Raw genomic sequence first — 20594 nt, forward strand, 5'->3', positions numbered from 1 at the left:
CACGCTGCTGGGGCCCGGGCGAAGAGTCCGGAGGAGCCGCCATCGAACTCAGGGAAACCGTTCCCCCGGGCCAGCCCGGAGTGGGGAGAGGGAGGGAGACTTCTACAGGCGTGAGGCGGCGGCCCCCACCTGCACGATGCCAGAGAAGGGCGCACGACAGAACCTCCCCACATTACTGACCCAACAGAAGCCGCAATACCTCCTAAGTGTATATCTTAATGTTATCTATTTATCCTTCAACCTGTCCAGCCTCTGCTTCTCGTTTTTCCTGTATTACCAACCTACCTCCTTCTCTGTTGTCTGTCTAATAGAGCATGAAGTCCTTGGGAGCCTGGGCTGTCTACCTTTTCTGTATTTATCCCTAGTGCATAACAGTGTGCTTTGCACACAGTACTCACTGTCGTCTTCTCTTGAGGCCCTCTTCCCCTTATCACTTCACTGTTTGTATTCAGCTTTGAATCATTGCATCATTTACTACCTTCACTCCTACACACATCCTCCTTCACAAAAATGAAGAAAATCATGTAACCATTCTGAATGGGACAACTTACACATCCATGATTCACAACTTCAACTGAGCCCTCACTGCTACGAGGATATCCTCCTGCATCTGCCTTATCAACTCACTATTCTGCTGTCCTCACTGGCTCTTGCAAACTCTTTCATTCTACCTTAAGCCTCTCATAGCTTTCCCTTCCCCTACCCTCTCAGCTAAGATTTTTTGTCTCCTATTTTGCAGGGGAAAAAAAATGAGGCAAGAAGTTCCCTTTTCTCTCCTCTTCCTCATCTCACATCACTTTTATGCCTTTTCCAACTATCTCCTTCACTCCTCTCACATGGTGAAGTAGCTTTGATCTTTACTAAGGTTAATCCCTCTACCTACTCAAGCAATCTGTTCCTTCCTATGTCCTCCAACAGACTTCCTCCCTCTGTTATCTCTAATCTATCACTCAGTTTCAATATCTACCTCTATTTGCTCATTTCCCAATGTCTATAAACATGCCCATGTCTGCTAAAAAAAATCTCACTTGATTCTTCCATCCTTGCTAATGATCATACTATACCTCATCTGCCTTGTGTGGCTAAATTCCTTGAAAAAAGCAGGTACAACATATGGCTCTACTTCTCTCCTCTCATTCTCTTCTTAACCCCTTACAAGCTGGCTTCCAACCTCGTTCCACCGAAACACTCTCCAAAGTTACTAATGATGTCTTTGTTGCCAAAACCCATGGCTTCTTCTCAGTCCTCATTCTCCTTGACCTCTGCAGCCTTCAACAGTGTTGATTACTCTCTGCTCCCTGGTAGTCTCTTCTAAGTTTTCAGGACGCCCTCTCTCGTGGCTCTCCTCCTACCCAAGTGACCGTTCCTTCTCTGTCTCCTTTGCTGGAACTTCCTCCAGATCCTGCCCTGGAACATAGGTGGACCACAGGATTCTATCCGGGGTCCTTTTGTCCTTTTATACTACTTCACTTGATGATCTCATCAGCTCCCAGGGCTTTAATCACTATCTCTATGATAATGCTTCTCAAATCTATTTATCTGGCCCAGCTTCACTGTTGACCTCCAATCTGGCAACTCTAAGCGTCAGGTTCATGCATCTCAAACTGGCTATCTTAAGTTCAAAATGACCAATACCAAACTCCTGACCTTTCCCCTCGAGATCCCCCCTCCTAACTTCCCCGTACTGTCAAGGGCAGCATCAGTCTCTCCTTCCCTCAGGCTCACAACCCATGAGTCGTCCTGGACACCTCACTGTCTCTCACTCCTTATATCCAATCTGGTGATGCTCCCTTTGCAACATTTCTCAAATGTGTTCCCGTCTCACACCTGGACCACTACAACAGTCTATCGGTGGGTCCGCCTCTCTCCACTCCAAATTATCACACACTTATTCACTAAACTGATTTTCCTCAAGCGCCAAAAAAATGGCCACTTACACTAATTCTAAGTGATCAAATCCTAATCAAAGAGGCACATAGACTTTGTAAATGGTGCCACCTTTTGTCTCAACACTTACCTTGCTCTTAGTCATTGAACAGGTGTTGCCTCAGACAAACGGAAACCCGGGAAATACCTTAATTTGGGAAGGCCAAGGTCACTCACTGCTTCCTGGGCTTCTTCCCACTACAAAACACTCATTGAACAAATTCAATTAAATAACTGGAGAAATATGGACTGCTCCTGATTGGGTGAGTTAATAGAATAAAAATGGTGGACTCAGTCTCAATATACAAGCCAGCTATGATCTTCAGAGATGATGGGTGGATGACGATGTGTCTGGGGATCCAGGATGAAAGAAATGCACAGATAAACAAGCCCAGGGGCAGGATTTGGGGCAGGATTTGGAGATGGCCGGACATGTATTCCCTGAGGATTTGGACAGCACAGTGGCCACAGAAACAGGAGGTGTAAGCAAACTTGGTCATGTAAAAGAAAAATATGGAATTTCAGTTCAGCCTTTCCCTGATGGAATTAGCTGTGGAAATTGCAGCAGGACCAGCTAGGCAGTGGCATCCAATGGGTCTGTTCATCAGCGTCATGTTTAGAGGTGAGAAGGCCATCAACACTGGGATCAGAGAATCACATCTTTAGAGTGAAGGAAACATTTGAGATGACCCACTCCAACCTCCTCATGTTAAAGATGAGGAAACGGAGGCAGTTAAGGGACTTACCCAAAGTCACAGAAGTAGTAAGGGCCAGAGCCTGGATTCAAAGCCAGGGCTTCCTAACTCCACATGTACTATCCCCGAGGGACCATGGAGGAGAGTCTGTGGAAAGCTATTCCATATTCACATTGAAGATTCAACCACAGGAGATACTCCAGCAGCTAAATACAGCTTGCAATGATGCAGTGTGCTAGCACGGATAAAAACTCCAAGACTGGCCAAGCCCTTTGCCAGATGATTCCCTTAGGACCTCACCAAAACCCTATGAGACAGGTGCTATCACCCTCATTTTAAGACTGAGGAAACTGAGGCTGAGAGAGGTTAAGGTACTTGCCCAGGGTCACACAGCTAGGAAGCGTCCCAAGCAGGATTCTAATTCCAAGCTTCCTGACTCCAAGTGTGACACAGTAACCACTGCCCTGCCAAGCACTGTCAAATACGCAGAGGATTTTTCTCTCAACTGGCCTTTCATGGAGGCAGATCAAGTATTGATACTCATTTTACTGCTGAGTCAAGGGAACAAGAATCCAATGAGAAATAGAGCTGGAACTAAAGCCATAGTTTTGTTGTTATTTCAAGTCCACTCTCCTCACCATGCCATCCTGCCTTCCTTGGAATTTTAATTAGAAAAAAGAAATGACTCTCAGATACAAATGTGAGAGATCATATAAGCACAGGAGTCTGTAATCTCATTAGAAGAAGAGGAGATTCTCCTTCGCCAAGGAGAAGGTTGGCATGCTTTTCTTTTGGAGCAGGGAGGAGGTTGCATTTTGAAACTCTGCAGGCTCCAGGAGTCAATGATGACTATAGAGACAGAGATAGTTGGTGATTCTCTATCATGTACATGTTGGGGACCACAGGAGCAAGGACAGGAGAGATGAGATTGTAGGTGGCTCCAGACGGGACCAAAGGACTAAAAGCCTTCCAGCAAGGTGAGAGGAGGATTAGGCCCTGTCTGAGCTTATGGAGAAAGGAATGAAGATGTAGATTTCCCTGTCTGACCTCCAAGGTGTATGTTTGTATGTGTTTGTTTGTGTGTTTAGATGTGTGTATATTTGTGAGTACAGTTGTGAAAAAGGGGGGAGCTCAGTGTATGTCTGAATACAGCAACCTCCAGAATTCTTGGAACAGAGGCCAGGGTAGTGTTTGCTATCTTCTGAGATGTTCTGGCTCTGGCGCTGACCATGAGGCTTCCTTGATTTCATTGGACCTTCAAACAAACATAAGGAAATCATATTGTGTTGTCTAGAAGATCCTAGGAGTCTTCATAGCCTAATAGATTTGGAGAAATAGTAAACTCAATGGCTAGTGAAAGTAGGGGGATCCCCATTTCTTCCCACAATACCTCTAACAGGAAGCAATAAATATGCAATATCAATATGACCATTGGACTGTTGAGTGCCCTGAGAAGTGAAGGGAATTTCAGCTTGTTGAGCAACTCCTCTCAGGGCTAGGATTCAAGTCTCTCATCTCTAGTTCTGGTGCTCATGTCATTGGGTCACACTGTCTCTCCTGAACTGAAAAGAACAGAGCCTTCCAGTCAGGACTGTGCCAGTAAATTTCTAACAACTGACTCTCCCAAAAAAGTATACTTGACATAATTTTTATTTTAATCTGACTTAATAGCATTTTGATCACTGTAAATCCAGACAATCAACAAAGCAGTAAATTATGCTCTGATTTGTAGCAATTTGTGGATTTCCAGTTGTAAATATTCACATTGAAAATGTAACGATCAGCTCTTGTCACCCAGTTGAAGCTGGCTCCAGCACACCTCAGCTTCCAATTCTACAATTCTAAAACTGCCCCCATTGACAGACATGTAGGTTGCCCTCCTCATTCTACCAAGGACCTTCAATGTCAAGTTAAGCAAGTCCCTTCTCATATCTGGAAATTACTCTTCTGATTTTAAAATGAAGCGGTTGCACTGTATAAGGCCTAAAATCTATAGCCAGCTCAGAAATTCTCTTCTCAATGCAGTTTTCAGTGATTGTCAGTGTATTCCCTTTGGGTCTGTTCTGGGTGAAAGTACAAGCCAACAATCATCTCCAGAGGGAAGACAATATATGGATGATGGCATGTTTCTATGTCAAGGGCCAGGGATGTACAAGTAAATGAGCTCAGGGGAAGTGTTTGGGGCAGAGATGGCAGATGATTGTACAGGTGGTCTCTGAGGACTTGGGCAGCACAATCACTGCAGGAGGACATGGGAGCACACCTGACAGTACCAGAGAATACATGTAGGATGTCAGATCTGCCTTTCCCTGCAGCAGCTATCTTCAGGAGTTGCATCAGGGCCAGCTGAGCAGTAGCAGCCTAGTACTCTGTTAGTCATCTTCACTTGTAAAGGTGAGAGGGGCATCAAACCTGGGATCACTGGGATCACACATTTAGAGTTGAAAGGACACTTTGAGATCATCAGGTCCAACTTGCTCATTTTACAGATGAGAAAACTGAGACCAAGGAAGAATAATATGCTTTCCCAGGTTCTTCTAACCAGGAACTGGCTGAGCTACAATTAAAAGTTAAGGCCATTATGACTCAAAGTTCATTGCTGCATGCAATATGTCACCAAGTGTGGGGACAATCCGTACAAAGTCATTGCCAATTTCCATTGAGGACTAGATGTTAAGACATACTTCAACAGATAATTACTAATAGCAGTTCACATTTTTATAGTATTTTTCTTTATGCCAAATATTTCTTTCTCAAAAGGCCTTTGATATAGTTAATCCAAATAGTTGTACCCTACTTAAAGATGAGAGAACTGAGGTTCAGAAAAATCAGAGTTGTGACTAAAACCCAGGTGTTTATGTTTTGTAATTATTTCAGATCAACTCTCTTCATCATGTCGTGCTGCCTTCTCTGAAATTTAAATTAGACCAAAGGACAAACTCCTAGCTGTGAAGAAGTGAATAATAGAGTCTGTAGAGCCTCTTTCTCTAAGGATCTTCATAAAAAGTCAGTTTCTGTCATCAAGAACAGGTTAGGCATGGGCCTCCTACAATACAGGAAAGAGGTCACCTTTGGTAGATCATTCCCACATAAGGAGTCTGTGATTGCTTGAAGGAGACATTGGGTGGTAGCACATCACATATCTGCAAGGGATCTGAAAGCCTTTGTGTGTGTGTGTGTCTAGCATATATGTATGAGGGGGAAGGGATGACAGAGTTTCCTAGTTTTCTGACTTAATTACTTAATTCATTGAATCCATTCTGTTTTCCAACATTGTTTTCAACAGACCTTTTCTCCTCCCTCCAATATCTCTTATTCTTCATTAGAAAGAATTAGGCCTCTTTTAGCACCTCAACCAGGGTTTTCATGGGGTGGACTGGACAGAATTGACACCTCCGTTCATCCATTTGGGGAATTTGCCAAAATGACCTGATTGACATTGATCTAAATGTAAAGTCTAAGTGACTAAGGTGACAAGGTGTTTTAGCATCACACTCCAAACTCCCTGTCAAATGAGAAAAAACAAAATCTAACATGTGTAAGATAATAGGACCCCAGAGGCCATCTGACCTAATTTCTTCATTTTTCATTTACAAAAACAGAACATCAGGTAGGTGAAAGCTCTTCCTATGGCACACGCACAGAGGAAGTAAGGGCAGAAAGAGCCAAACCAAAGTCTTCTGATTCCAAAACCATAATAATGGCAGTGCCCATACCCCCTATTTCATACTTGTGGGGATCTTCTGTGTGGAAATTCCTTCCAACATTGCATATGAGTGTCTTCTACCCAAATGACTGGGGCCTCTAACGTACTGTAATGTGCACAGTATAACAGATCTTGTCAGATGCGGGACCTAAATCAGGAAGCCAAGACTGTCCCTCTCCCGACCTCTCCATGGTTCAATCCTATGCTACTTAGCAGCAGCAGGAGCATTAGCTCATGCTTATATACCACTTCAAAGTTAGCAGAGAGAAGTTCCTACCCTTTTCTTCTTCCCATAGCTCTAGAACTATTTCTTCCCAATATACTTGCTTGTTCACCAGGACCAGCCCAGATTTCTTGAGCTTTATTTTTCCTTATTTTGATGTAGGTTGCCTAAAGCCAAGCGTTTACAAGACGGCTGAGAGGATTGCTCTCATAGGGTGGTTTCTAGGTGTAATTGTTAATATTATTACTGGGTTCCTATAAATGAACTACTACATCAGGGTATTCTTTGGTGCAGTGGCTAAAGAGATTCCAGAAGCTTCTGCAGTCTTGCTGTGAATATGTTGCTTGGTTCTTCAGACAGACGGGGTCTGGCAAGTGATGCACATTAAGTAAATGCAGATGTGTTCACCTTATCTGTTTGAGGACACAAGCAGAAAACAATCCAAACACTCTTCATATCCCTTGTCAAATGCAAAATGAAGATCTTCATATGTCCACCTTCGATATGAGATGATGATGATAAAAACACTAACCAGCAATTACAAACTAATAACATCACATAAATATGGGGCTTTTTGAATATAAAGTACTTTGCATACACAAGATGCCATTTGAACCTGGAATAGCCCCATGAACCATATTTCACAAATGAAAAAACTGAGTATGAGTGAGATGAAAGAATTTGCCCCAGATTGGACAGGTACAGTCCTTCTGACTCTAGGATTACTGCTGTTTCTGAAATCTCCTTTGAGATCATTTTCATGGCAGGAGAGCAAAACAAGGAGAAGTGACAGGCCTTGGCTTCCTTCTTCTCTTGCCTCCTTTCTCTTCACTAATGCTCCCTTTTCCTTCATCCAGATAAGCTTCATTGTAAAGGATGGAAACACTTCATCCTTAAAAACTGAATATATTGAACACACCCAAACATTCTGTCTCATAACCTAAGCCTACATCTCTTTAAACATTTTCCCTGGACTAAAATACTTGAGCTTAGAGTGGGAGCCCAGAAATCTGTCCCTTTAGAAAGAAAGAAATGTCTGCTCCACTGTGGAAACTTCAAGCAAGGGATGCAGAGGAAATAGCTTCCAGGGCTCAGAAATACCTGAGGAAATAAAGAGAGAAGGTATTTTTAAATGCAGGTGGGTGAGGGGAGACAGGGAGAAGGAGACAGATAGACATACAGCCAGACACAGACACAGAGCCAGAGAATAACAATAGAGACAGACAGAGATAGATAGAGAAGCAGATACATTCAAGCCAGAGACACTGAAAGAGAAATACAGAGAGAAAAGAGATACAGAGAGATGGACACAGAGATGTGTAGAGATAGAAAAAAAATAGAAAAAGACAGACCAACAGAGAGCATTTTTACCAGAAAGAATTTTCAAAAAAAAAATGCCATTCTAACCAGCTCTGAGCCTTGGACAGTATTAGGTAAGCAAGGAAATTAAAGTAAATGTATTCATGGATTCAATGATTTCTGAAGACCCACCATGCAGGATTCCTCTGATTCTTAGAGTAAATAAGAGTATGGATATAATTCAGCCCCAACTCTGTCACCCTACAGAGAAAATTATTCATTCATTCAATCACCAGTTCTTTATTAAGCAGGTAATATCATTGCACATTGAGAGTACTGATAATGTACTTTCCATGAGTTGGTAGGATTAAAACTGAAGGTGCAAGCAGCCTACAAAGGAATGTGGACCTAAGCTAGTTTGTCAAAGATCTGCATCACATCTTAGAGTCTAAGACTTAGACTCACCGAAAAAAATTAGTGGTGTATTGGTGTGGTAGCAAGCAGTGACAATAGATGCACAATTTGACAAAGCAATGGCTCCATTCAGACATTAAGAGAACTTGAAATGAAGGTCTCAAGAATGCTGATAAGTTTCCAGTATCTGTGCCAATGAAATCCTGGATAGATTCAAATAAAAATATCGTTCCAAAAGCTCAGAACAGAGAGAGAGAGAGAAGGGGAGGGGGAGGTAATGTCTCTTTTATTTCTTTGTTTGTAATTTTTCTAATAGATGTTTTCCTCTACTCCGGTATTCAAGTTTGGCGGGGTTTCAGTGCATGTATAATTTCATTTTCTCTGTGTTAATACTTTATTGTTATTTTTGTATTATCTACATTTTCCAGTGTAAAAGAGCCATTTGTTACAATAGAATTAAAATGAACAATAAAGAGTACATCAGGCTTAAACAACAAACAGGAAAAAGGCAGAGACTATATTTGTGGTGTCCTCCACTCAAAGTGCCCCATCTTTGGGACTAAGTTGGGTACTAGTTTCAATTCTTTTGTTGTTCATTTCATTTCTGTTGTTGAAGTCATTGTGTATATTGTTTTCTTCATTCTGCTTACTTCACTTTTCGTCCATTTATGTAGCTCTTTCCAAGTTTCTCTCTTTCATCACACTCATCATTTCTTACAGAATAATGATATTCCATTTTACTCATGTGTCAGAACTTCTTTATTCATTCTCAGAGAAATATTAACTGCCCAACAAAAACAAATTCTTTGCTACCATAAACATAGATCATTTTGTGGATATAGACACTCTGTTTGTCACTGACCTCCTTGAAGCAAGTTCTTACCAATCAAGCCTTTGGTTGAAAGAATATGAGTACTTAGTCCCTTTCTTTGCATGCCTCCATCTGGCTTCCCAATTGTAGGATCAATTCACAGCCCTACCCACAATGCACTAGCGAGCCCATCTTTCTGCAGTCACTCTGACACTGCTAATTCCCATCTTTTGTCATCTTTTCCAGTTTCCTGACCGTGAGAGGAAACCTCAGGATATTTTTAGCTTGTGTTGAAAATTGTGATTATATTCTTTGACTACCTCTCTATTGGGCAATGGCTTTCGATCTTCTGTGTGCTTCTTAGTTGTCTATTATAGACATCAGTACATCATAAGAGGTTTTGTTATAATGATCTTTACTTCTGGTTGAAAAAAAATCACTTCTCATCTTAGCATATTTTTCATGAAGTTTGTTCAAAAGCTTTTCAATTTCATAGGGCTAAAAATATCTTTAGGGATCTCTTCCACTCTTATTTACTTAAGAATTCATTCCCAGAAACATCTGTGATTGTTAACTGACCTGGTTCTCTTCAATTTGCTTTTATAGTATGGTGGATTTTTTTTAATATATTTAGAAAGAAATGTAGCCTGTAAACCTCAAGATATCTTGCAAAGTTTCAATGTAAATCACTCTGGCTCTCATTGATTGGCCAACAATAAGTCCCAGGCCAATCTCCCCTTGGTCATTGTTTGAGCCCAGATTGACTCAGAGTGAATATAAATATCAATTGATTCTGTTTTGGGCAGAAATCCTTCCTCTTCCAGATGGATTTTTTTTTAACTAGGTAAAGAAGCCATTCTCTGCCTCATTTCTTATTAATCCTGAATCACTGAGTGGGCATTGCCTCAGTCAAATTGAGACCTGTTAAAGAGTTTAGCTTGAAAAGGCCAAGGACACCCACTGCATCCTGGGCCATGTCCAGCTGTCCTAATCTATATCTGGCCACTGAACCAGATGGCTCTGGAGGAAAAAGTGAGGTTGGTGACTTCGCACTATTCAGTTAAATCAAATGTACTTGCACGTCATGGCATCATCTTCCCATTGTCATGGTCTTCTTAAAGAATGAAGGACAAACAAAAATGTTTAGATCATCTATACGTTTCAGGTCACTGTGGTCTTAGTGTAAGATGTTGATCTCATCCTAGTTGCTTCCTGACTGAATGCCAGTTTTCCTGGTAGTCCTTATTTAATAGGAAATTCTTTCTTAGGTAATGTGAATTTTAATTTTTTTTTATTTTATTTTCAAAGGAATCATACCTATAAACTTGGAAATTTTAGTCAGATTACTGTCATGCTCTTTTACCCAGACCATAGGTATTTGTTTGGATTGGGTGAATCAACACCTATCTTGTGTCAGTAAGACTCAACTCCTGAGGAAGAAGAAATTGGAAGGTGCAATCTCAAGTATGGAATATGCTTTCAGATTTTAAAATAAGATGCCACCTGACGAGAATAATATCATAATAATTGATACTCAGATTATCTAATGCTTTGAATTATATGGGATTAAAGTGAATTTGGAATTATCCAGAAATGGTTTGATTCCTTGATGGATTGAGTGATTAATCAATGTGGGTTGGGGTTGAAAAAGACCTATGTGAGTTTATGCATCTATATCTATTGTATATCTAGCAGGAACTAAGGTACTTACTAGATGTGTTCCCCTGGGCAAGTCACTTAACTGTTCTATGCCTCAGTTCCAACATCAATGAAAGAGTAACAATAATAAATTCTTAAATAAATGTTAAATAATTCAATAATTCTTTTCAAATAATTAAATAATTAGTATATATTCTTAGATAATTAAATAATTAAATGCTTCTTAAATAATAAATAAATAAGAAAAATAATAAGAATGGCACCTAGCTCCCAGGGTTGCTGTGGGGAAACTGAGGCCAATAAGGTTAAGTAGACTTTCCCAAGGTCACAGAAATAGTCAGTGTCTCAGGCCACATTTAAAGTCCAATCTTCCTAACCTCAGGCCCAGCATTTTCTCCACTATGCCAGCTAGCTGCTATAATAATAACAGTAACAACAGGAACAACAACAATACACATTTACATAGTGTTTTAAGGTTTTCAAAGCATTGCACATAGATATCTCAGAAATAATCTTATGGGATAGATGCTATTCTTCCTTCAATTTTACAGATGAGGCAACTGAGGCACAAAGAGACTGACTTTCTCAGAGTCACACAGCTGGCAAATGTCTGAGGCCAAATTTGAAGTGAGATCTTCCTGGCTCCAAGTCCAGTGTTCTTATCCAATATACAACCTAGCTGCTGAAGATCAAAGCATCAGAGTATAGAATCATTGCTGATGTACATGAATAGGGAGATTCTAGGAGAAACCAAAGGGAGTTTGGCCCCACAGCAGTTTCTTTCCATTCCCTCTATTTTATCCTACAGGAAAACCATTCCAGAAACACCCTCGATGGAGGGATGCAATCAAACCACCTCTGGTTTCTTCTTACGGGGGCTGTTTCCTGCAACAAAAATTGGCCTGCTCCTCTTCCTCCTGGTCATCCTCATCTTCCTGATTGCATTCTTGGGTAACTCAACCATGATTCTCCTCATCTGGATGGATCACCACCTCCACACTCCCATGTACTTCCTGCTCAGTCAGCTCTCTCTCTCTGACCTCATGTACATTTGCAGTACAGTTCCCAAGATGGCTGTCAACTTCCTGTCTGGGGACAATTCCATTTCTTTGGTGGCTTGTGGATTCCAAAGTTTCTGGTTTTTACTCACAGGTGGCAGTGAAGGATTACTCCTGGCATCTATGGCCTATGACCGTTATGTGGCCATTTGCCGCCCTCTCCATTATCCCATTCTCATGAACAAGAAAATGTGCTTGCTGATGATTTATGGGTCCTGGCTCTCTTCATCCATCAATGCCATTTGCCATACAGCGTATATACTCTCTATGCCCTATTGCAAGTCCAGAATCATTAATCATTTCTTTTGTGATATCCCAGCCATGGTGCCTCTGGCCTGCATGGATACTTGGGCCTATGAGTACACTGTGTTCTTCAGCACCTACCTGTTTCTTTTGGCCCCCTTCCTTGGCATCATGGCTTCCTATGGTCAGGTTCTCTTTGCTGTCCATCATATGCACTCATCACAAGGCAAGAAGAAAGCCTTCACTACCTGTTCTACCCACTTAACTGTGGTCACTTTCTACTATGCCCCATTTGTGTATACGTATCTGAGGCCCCGATCTCTGCGTTCCCCAGAAGAGGACAAGAAGTTGGCTGTCTTCTACACCATCCTCACTCCTATGCTCAACCCCATCATCTATAGCCTAAGGAATAATGAAGTGTTGGGGGCCCTCCAGAGACTCTTTGGGAGATCCTTATCCCAAAAAGAGTACTCAGGGACATAAGATCACATAAATAGAACCACAAACAATCTTACCAATCATGGAGCTGGACTTCTTCATTGGACAGATAAGATACAAGTTTTCCATCACTACTAAGTAAGCATTATTATTGAATTAAATTTTATTTTTCTCAATTAACATGCATTTACTTTCCCTCTCTCTCTCTCTCTTCTATGTTCTCCTGAAAACAAACAAATAAAGGTGTAAACCCTTGTAGCAATTTGGAAAAGTTAGTCAAAACAAACCTCAACTTTGGCCATCTCCAAAACCGTGTTGCATTCTGTATAATTGGTTCACACTACTCTGTTAGGAGATGGGTATGATCCTTTATCACCAGTACTGTCAAATGATGTTTATCTGTTAGATAATCAGAGTTCTTGTTTCCAAATTGCTGGTTTGCAATGTTATTGTTACTTCAGTAATTATTCTGCTTGTTTTGCTTCCTTTACTCTTCATCAGTTTACCCAAGTCTTCCCAGTTTCTCTGAAGCTGTCTCCTGTGTTGTTGTGGCACAATCATATTCTATTACATTCATATACCATCACTTGTTCTCCATTTTATGGAGACCCAAATTAGTTTCCAGTTTTTTTGGCCCCAAAAATGACCTGCCACAAATGATTTTATATGCAAGTACATTTCCTCTTTCTTTGTTCTCTTTGTGGGTATGTACTTTGTAATCAGAGTAGGCGCCACTAAATGACTTTGGCAATATAGTTCCAAATTTCTTTCCAAAGAGCTGCACAATTTCAGAGCTACATCAAAGGCACATTAATGCACCTACTTACCTATGCACCCTATACTTTGTCATTTTCCTACTTTCCCAATATGGTAGATGATTTTTCATTGCTCTACTTTTCTTTTCTTTAGTGATTTGGTGATTTAGAACATTTTTCTCATATATCTATTCAAGGCTTGGATTTTTTCCCTTGAGAAAAGTTCTGTCATCATAAAAATGTATGATAAAGAGAAAGCGAGACACAAAATTTTTAGCATAATCTGTTTGTTTGCAAGGCTAGAAGCTGCCAGCAATAGAGTTTGAAGGCTCCTCGGTGATCACAGACCCCTTACAGCAGAGACAGCAGTCTTTTATACAGTTAGTTGCATAAGATTCAGTGATGCTAAACCAGGATTGTAGTTTGTCTATAATAAAGGAGGAATGAAGATGTAGGGTGGGCTTATATTTGGCATAATCATACTAACTTGCAAAATGCGCCTTCTAACGCCCAGGGCAATGAGGAAAACAGAAAGTTGGTCAATATCCTCTGGAAAGTCCTCTTTTGGGCAACCCCCTACACCAGAATGGTCTCATGCTAGACTTCTGGCCAGGCAGAACAGCTAATGACCACATTGACTCAATGAGTCTGGGCTGCAATGCAGAGAAATAGAAAAATTAACCTCCTATATAGAAGACAAATTATCTCATAGACACTAATGTCAGTAATACAGAATAAAGTGGGGTATCAATTTTCAATTTCACAATTCCCGCTTTCCCTTTCTCTTCCTAGTTATGGCTTTCATCATTTATCAATTAGGGAATGGTTCTTATTCTTATAAATTTGAATGCTTTCTTTATTCTTTGTCCTAGAGGCAATCAACTAACCAACATTTATTCAGTGCCTACTATGTTTTTGATACTGTGCAACTTTCTGGGGATAAAAATACAAAAGTGAAGTAGTCCAAACCTTTAACAAATGTAAAGTTTTCTGGGGATTACAACATGTTCACATATTAGTAAATAAAGTGTTTATGCAAACTTAATGCAAAAGACATAGAAACATATGCATATATATAGATACATGTATGTATATATTTACACTTAGATACCATGTGTATACATGCATATATCTACCAGACTTCCATTCCCAAATCCGACTGAAACAATTCACTTTTGGAGATTTCAAATGGATGTCCCAAAGCTATTTCAAATTGAACTTATCTATGGTGGTGCTCATGATTTTTACCTATCATCCCAAATTTCTCCTTAACTTCCCTATTCCTATTGAAGGTACCACCATGCATATGAACATACTCAGAGGAATCCTTGACACCTCACTTGCTTTCACACTCCTTATCCAATCAGTCATCAAATCTTATGCACATCTCTCAGATCATTCTCTTTTTTTCTCACTAATATGGCCACTACCCAAGTTCAGGTTCTCATTATCTAATGAGTTGTTCATATAAGTAGCCTTACAAATAGTCTCCTAACAGCTAGTGTATCCTCTCTCCAATCCATCCAGCTGTAAAAGTGATTTTCTTTAAACATAAATTCAGATCATGTCAATCCCATAGGCAACAAATTCCAAGGTTCTTTGATACGTCTTGGATGAAAATACTTACATTTAGGATTGAAAATATATCATAAACTGACTCCAACCTATCTTTCCAGATTTATTCGGTATTACTCTACTCCATATGAAGCCCTTCCCACAGGCTTTGATAACTCCCCAAGTAAAGTGAATCAAGGTCATGGCTATTCAGGGTTTGGGAGGAGAGAGAATAAAATATGAAAAATTAGAAAGTAGAGTAGAAAAATGATGTGACATGAAGGCAGCCCATATTCATGGAGATCTGGATGAAATCAATCAACAAATATTTATTAAGTACTTCCTAGGTGTCAAAACTATACTAGGTGTTAGGCATGAAAATGCAAAGAATAAAATAACATCTACTCCAAGTATGTTTATATTCTAATATGCAATATGGACAGTACATGTAAAAGTATACACTGTAGATAGTTAGTAATACAAATATTCATACATATGCTTATATACACATATGTGTGTATGTGTGTATATGCCTGCCTGGTAGTGGAACACAAGGTAATATGGAACCAAGGGCACTAGCTGTTGGAGGGAGGGGAAGAGGAGATGAGTATAAGCATCATGGAGAAAATGTTTCCCAAGGTGCATTTTACAGGAAAGAGAGGACTCCGTAAGATAGATGTAAAGAGAGAGTAAATTTGAGACTTGAAGGATGTCCAATGTAAAGGCAGAGTGATGGAAGATGGAATTCTACATGAGGAGCAGAGAGAAGGCAAAATAGGCCAAATTACCTGGTATAAGAGATACAAATTTTCCCCTGAGGACTTTCTTGGCTGCAGCCCCAAAAATGTTGGTAAGTTGTCTCATCAGTGTCATTATATTTAATGAAATTATTGATTATTTCTATGATTTGTTCTTTGGTCTGCCCATTCTTTAGGATTAAATCATTTAGTCTGCAATTAATTTTCAATACCTTGTTGTCACCCTTTCTTGAATATTTTATTGTATTGTGGTTTGTAAATGATATGTTTGATATTCTGCTTTTTTATATTTGTTTGTAACATTTTTATGCACTTGTATGTGGACAATTTTTGTAAATGTGGCATGCATGACTGAGAAATATGCATATTTCTTTCTATTCTCATTAACTTATCTCCAAATGTCTATCATCTCTCATTTTCTAAACTTCCATTTACATCCTGATAATCATTTAAACTCAATTGAGCCCCAATAAGGGCCAAAAACCTGAATTAATCTTTTCTTCCTGAGTGAACTGAAAATGCTCCTTTCCTGTGACAACAGCTAAAGCTGATCAAGAGCATTCTTCTGTTTATGACCACCAAGGTGCCTTCCCTAGACACTACCTTGAATAATGGGAATTTTTCTCATCTTGGTGGTAAAGGAAACACAAACATCCTGGATCTAACATTTGCCTATCTTGTTCAATTCCTTTCTCATACTCTGGTTAAACATATGGAGATCATAAACTGAGTAACACAGACATCCTGAGTCAAGGTTTAAATGTCCTCCTAAAATTGCTTGATTCAGTCAGAGTTAAAGCTCCGGCTCCATGTAACATGTCACTAATGTATGGGAATAAACAATATGGATTTACTTATCACCTAGCTTGTTGTGTCTTTAACCAACTTTCAAGTCAACAGTCTTAACTTCTTTTTTGTTTATTTTTGGTTGGATTTTGCAAAGTCTGGAAAGAGTACAATGAGTTGTCCCCCCCCCTCACTATTATAAATTTCCTGAGTATTTCTGCCTGCTCTTCATTTAATATTTCTTTAAGAATTTAGATGCCATTAATCACTACCAATTTCATCCAAATCGTAAAATTTGAATAAGCTTTACTTAAATTATTTTTAAGCAATTTTGGTGAAAATTCAGCACCTTGCAAATGAAATTTAAGCTTCAAATCTCAGGTTTTCAGATAGTTGAAGCAGACAAAAGAAAGAAGGAAACATCATAATGCCTTCTAAGTTGATTTCCACAAATTGACAAACTACAAGTGATGGCACAGTATCTGTTATTAGTCAAGCATTGTCTTAATGCCACTGGCATATGTCCTTAGTATTACAGGACTTGTACTTTACAATTTGTCTTCACAATGTTGGATTAGATGAGGAAAATAGCTTCCCCATATTCCAATAATGTAAGATGACAATTTGTCCTGGGTCTCTGATTTGAGAATTTTAAACACTTTAAGCATTAACTCTGTTATGAATACTTAATAATATTAATATTACAACTATGAGTTTTCTTGAGATATATTATTAGCTTTTAGAATATAATTGCTTAAAATTGGAAATGTACACATGCATACAGCATACCCAAAAGGCACGAATTACTCACTTTAGTGTGTGTGTGTTTGTACAAGTTGTTAAGCTTTTTGTAAAAGTATTTACTTTTGGCTTGATTAATATGGCCTTTTGTCAAATGATCTTGATAATGCAGTACAATAAATATTTTGCATTTATTATTTTAAAAAAAGAATTTAGATGCCATGCCATTTGTTGTATGTATCTTTAGTATTGAAATTAATTCATTGTCTATGGTACTTTTCGGGAAAATCTAGCCTCCTTGTTTAATTAAGCTTATTTTATTGCTGCGTGGTCTGAGTTCATGAACGCCACCCGGTCTTTTTTTACTTTAGCTGAAGAATAATAGATTTTGCTCTGGGCCTTTATTTTAACAATTTGAATATTTCTGGTTTTTATCTGTTTTGGGACTGAGCAAGATACCTGTGAACTTTCCTGTGGTTGTAGCTCCCATCAACTATTTCTAGATTCAACAGTTGCTGTACTTTTTTTTTTCAATCAGTTGTAATGTAATCGTGGACTGACTGATATGGCATTTATTCAGAGATCAGGCAGGCAAACATAAGATTCAGGAATCCTAGAAGACACTGACCTGTCTTCCTCATCCTCATTCCACTTTAGTGATTAAGCAAGTTGTAGATCATGGGCAGGAGTGTGAATGAAAAAAAAAAAAACTGTGGCCCTGGTAAAACTGGAGAAATAGTCAACCTAAGTCAGAATCTATGAATGCTTTTTTAAAAAGAATTATTATTTTTTTTAGTTTTCAACATTCACTTCCACAAGATTTTGAGTTTCAGATTTTCTCCCCGTCTCATCCCTCCACCCACCTCAAGATGGCATGGATTCTGTATACCCCTTCCCCTAATCTGCCCTCCCTTCTATCTCCTGCTTCTCTTATCCCCTTCTCCTTCTATTTTCCTGTAGTGTAGGATAGATTTCTATACCCCATTTCCTGTATTTCTTATTTCCCAGTTGCATGTGAAACCAATTTTTTTTTCACTTTTGTTTTTAAAACTTTGAGTTCCAAATTTTCTCCCTTTCTCCCTCCCCACTCACCGTCATTGAGAAGCCAAGTAACTCAATACAGGTTATACATGTGTAGTCATGCGAAACACTTCCACAGTAATCATGTTGTGAAAAACTAAATATACTTCCCTTCATCCTATCCTGCCTCCCATTTATTCTATTCTCTCTTTTGACTCTGTCCCTCCTAAAAAGTGTTTGCTTCTGATTATGCCCTCCCCCAATCTGCTCTCCACCGTATCATCCTGCTGCTCTCTTGTCTTCTTTTCCCCCTATTATCCTGAAGAGTAAGAGGTTTCCATACCCAATTGAATGTGTATGTTATTCCCTCCTTAAGCCAAATCTGATGAGAATAAGACTGACTCATTCCCTCTCACCTTCCCCTGTTTCCCCTCCACTGTAAAAGCCTTTTCTTGTCTGTTTCATGTGAGATAATTTATCCCATTCTACCTCTACTTTTCTCCTTCTCCCAGTATAATCCTCTCTCACCCTTAATTTTATTCTCCAGATATCACCCCTTCATCTTCAATTCACCCTGTGCCCTTTATCCATCCATCCATCTATTGATCTATCTATCTATCTATCTATCTATCTATCTATCTATCCATACATGTAATTATTTCCCTCCAACTACCCTAATACTGACAAAGGTCTCATGAATTATAAATGTCATATTTCTGTGCAGGAATGTAAACAGTTCAACCTTAATGAGTCTCTTATGATTTCTCTTTCCTGTTTACCTCTTCATGTTTCACTTGAGTCTTATATTTGAAAGTCAAATTTTCTATTCAGCTCTGGTCTTTTCACCAAGAATGCTTGAAAGTCCCCTGTTTCACTGAATGACCATTTTTCCCCTGAAGGATTATACTCAGTTTTTCTGGGTAGGTGATTCTTGGTTGTAATCCTATCCCCTTTGCCCTCTGGAATATTATATTCCTTGCCCTCTGGTCCCCTAATGTAGAAGCTGCTAAATCTTGTGTTATCCTGATTGTGTTTCTGTAATACTTGAATTATTTCTTTCTGGCTGCTTGAAATATTTTCTCCTAGACCTGGCAACTCTGGAATTTGGCTACAATATTCTTAGGATTTTTCCTTTGGGGGTTGCTTTCAGGAGGTGATCGGTGGATTCTTTCAATTTCTATTTTGCCCTGGGGTTCTAAAATATCAGGGCAGTTTTCCTCAATAATTTCTTGAAAGATGATGTCTAGGCTCTTTTTTTGATCATGACTTTCATGAAGTCCAATAGTTTTTAAATTATCTCTCTGGAATCTATTTTCCAGGTCAGTTGTTTTTCCAATGAGGTATTTCACATTGTTTTCTATTTTTTCATTCTTTTGGATTAGTTTTACAATGCCTTGATTTTTCATAAAGTCACTAGCTTCCAATTGCTCCATTCTAATTTTTAAGGACGTATTTTCTTCAGTGAGCTTTTGGACTTCCTTTTCCACTTGGCCAATTTTGCTTTTTAGGGCATTCTCCTCATTGGCTTTTTGGACCTCTTTTGCCATTTGGGTTAGGCTATTTTTTAAGGTGTTATTTGCTTCAGAATTTTTTGGGTCTCGTTTAGCAAGCTGTTGACTTGTTTTTAATGATTTTCTTGCATCACTTTCATTTCTCTTCCAAGTTTTTCTTCTACTTCTCTTACTCATTCCTCAAAATCCTTTTTGAGCTCCTCCATGGCCTGGGACTGATTCATATTTTTCTTGGAGGCTTTGGATGTGGGAGCTTTGACTTCTTCTGGTTGTATGTTTTTATCTTCTTTGTTACCAAAGAAAGATTCTATGGTCTGACTTTTTTTTTTGGACTTTTGTTTATTCATGATACTAGCCAATTACTTGAGTTTTAAACTCTTTGTTAAGGTAGGAGTCTGATTCCAATGTGGAGAATGTACTGTCCCAATCTTCAGTGGTTTTGTGCAGCTGTTTTCAGAGGTACTTCTAGGGACCTGTAAATTTTCAGTTCTTCCAAGGTGGTATGATAAGGGGCAAGGTATTTACTCATTTTATGGCCTGTGCTCTGGTCTGTGAGTGACCACAAGCACTCTTTTCTGCCTTGGAACTGTGAAGAGGATTTCCTGTTCACTGCCACTACAAGTTCCACCAAGCCAGCACTCCACCTCACCCCAGGATCACCATCCACAACTCTGACCCAGGTCTAAGCATGGACAAAGCAAGAGAATCCTGCACCAGCAGAGAGATCCCTGCAATCCCCCTCTGGTCAGCCACTTGATTCTCCCTCAGTCTATGGGCCAGAAGCTCCAGAAGCAGCCACTGCCCTGGATCCAGCTTGGGGAATGGGTCTGGGACTGATCTTCTCTCTCTCACCGCAGACACAGGCTTTTCCCACTGACCTTCTAAGTTGTCTTTGGCATTCCTGGGTTGAGAAATCTGGAAACCACCACAGCTGCCTGCAATTTAATTCTCTGAGGCCAGCTCCAGGTGCGCTGAGGCCTGCCTTTCCTGTGTACCC

General features: G+C 39.6%; 1 protein-coding gene across 1 annotated transcript; it reads left to right on the forward strand.

Annotated features, from left to right (window-relative positions):
- The first annotated feature begins 11566 nt into the window (after window positions 1-11566).
- On the forward strand, window positions 11567-12517 carry LOC110219831 (olfactory receptor 2L3-like). The gene has a single exon (XM_021003540.1). The coding sequence runs from the start codon at window positions 11567-11569 to the stop codon at window positions 12515-12517; it is 951 nt and encodes a 316-aa protein (XP_020859199.1).
- Window positions 12518-20594: the final 8077 nt, after the last annotated feature.

The sequence above is a fragment of the Phascolarctos cinereus genome, unplaced genomic scaffold (assembly GCF_003287225.1).
Source record: "Phascolarctos cinereus isolate Bilbo 61053 unplaced genomic scaffold, phaCin_HiC Scaffold_726;HRSCAF=1367, whole genome shotgun sequence".
Classification (NCBI taxonomy): Eukaryota; Metazoa; Chordata; class Mammalia; order Diprotodontia; family Phascolarctidae; genus Phascolarctos; species Phascolarctos cinereus.

Excerpts from the sequence above, each read along its gene's own strand:
- LOC110219831 (XM_021003540.1), top strand. The coding sequence starts at position 11,567 with ATGGAGGGATGCAATCAAACCACCTCTGGTTTCTTCTTACGGGGGCTG.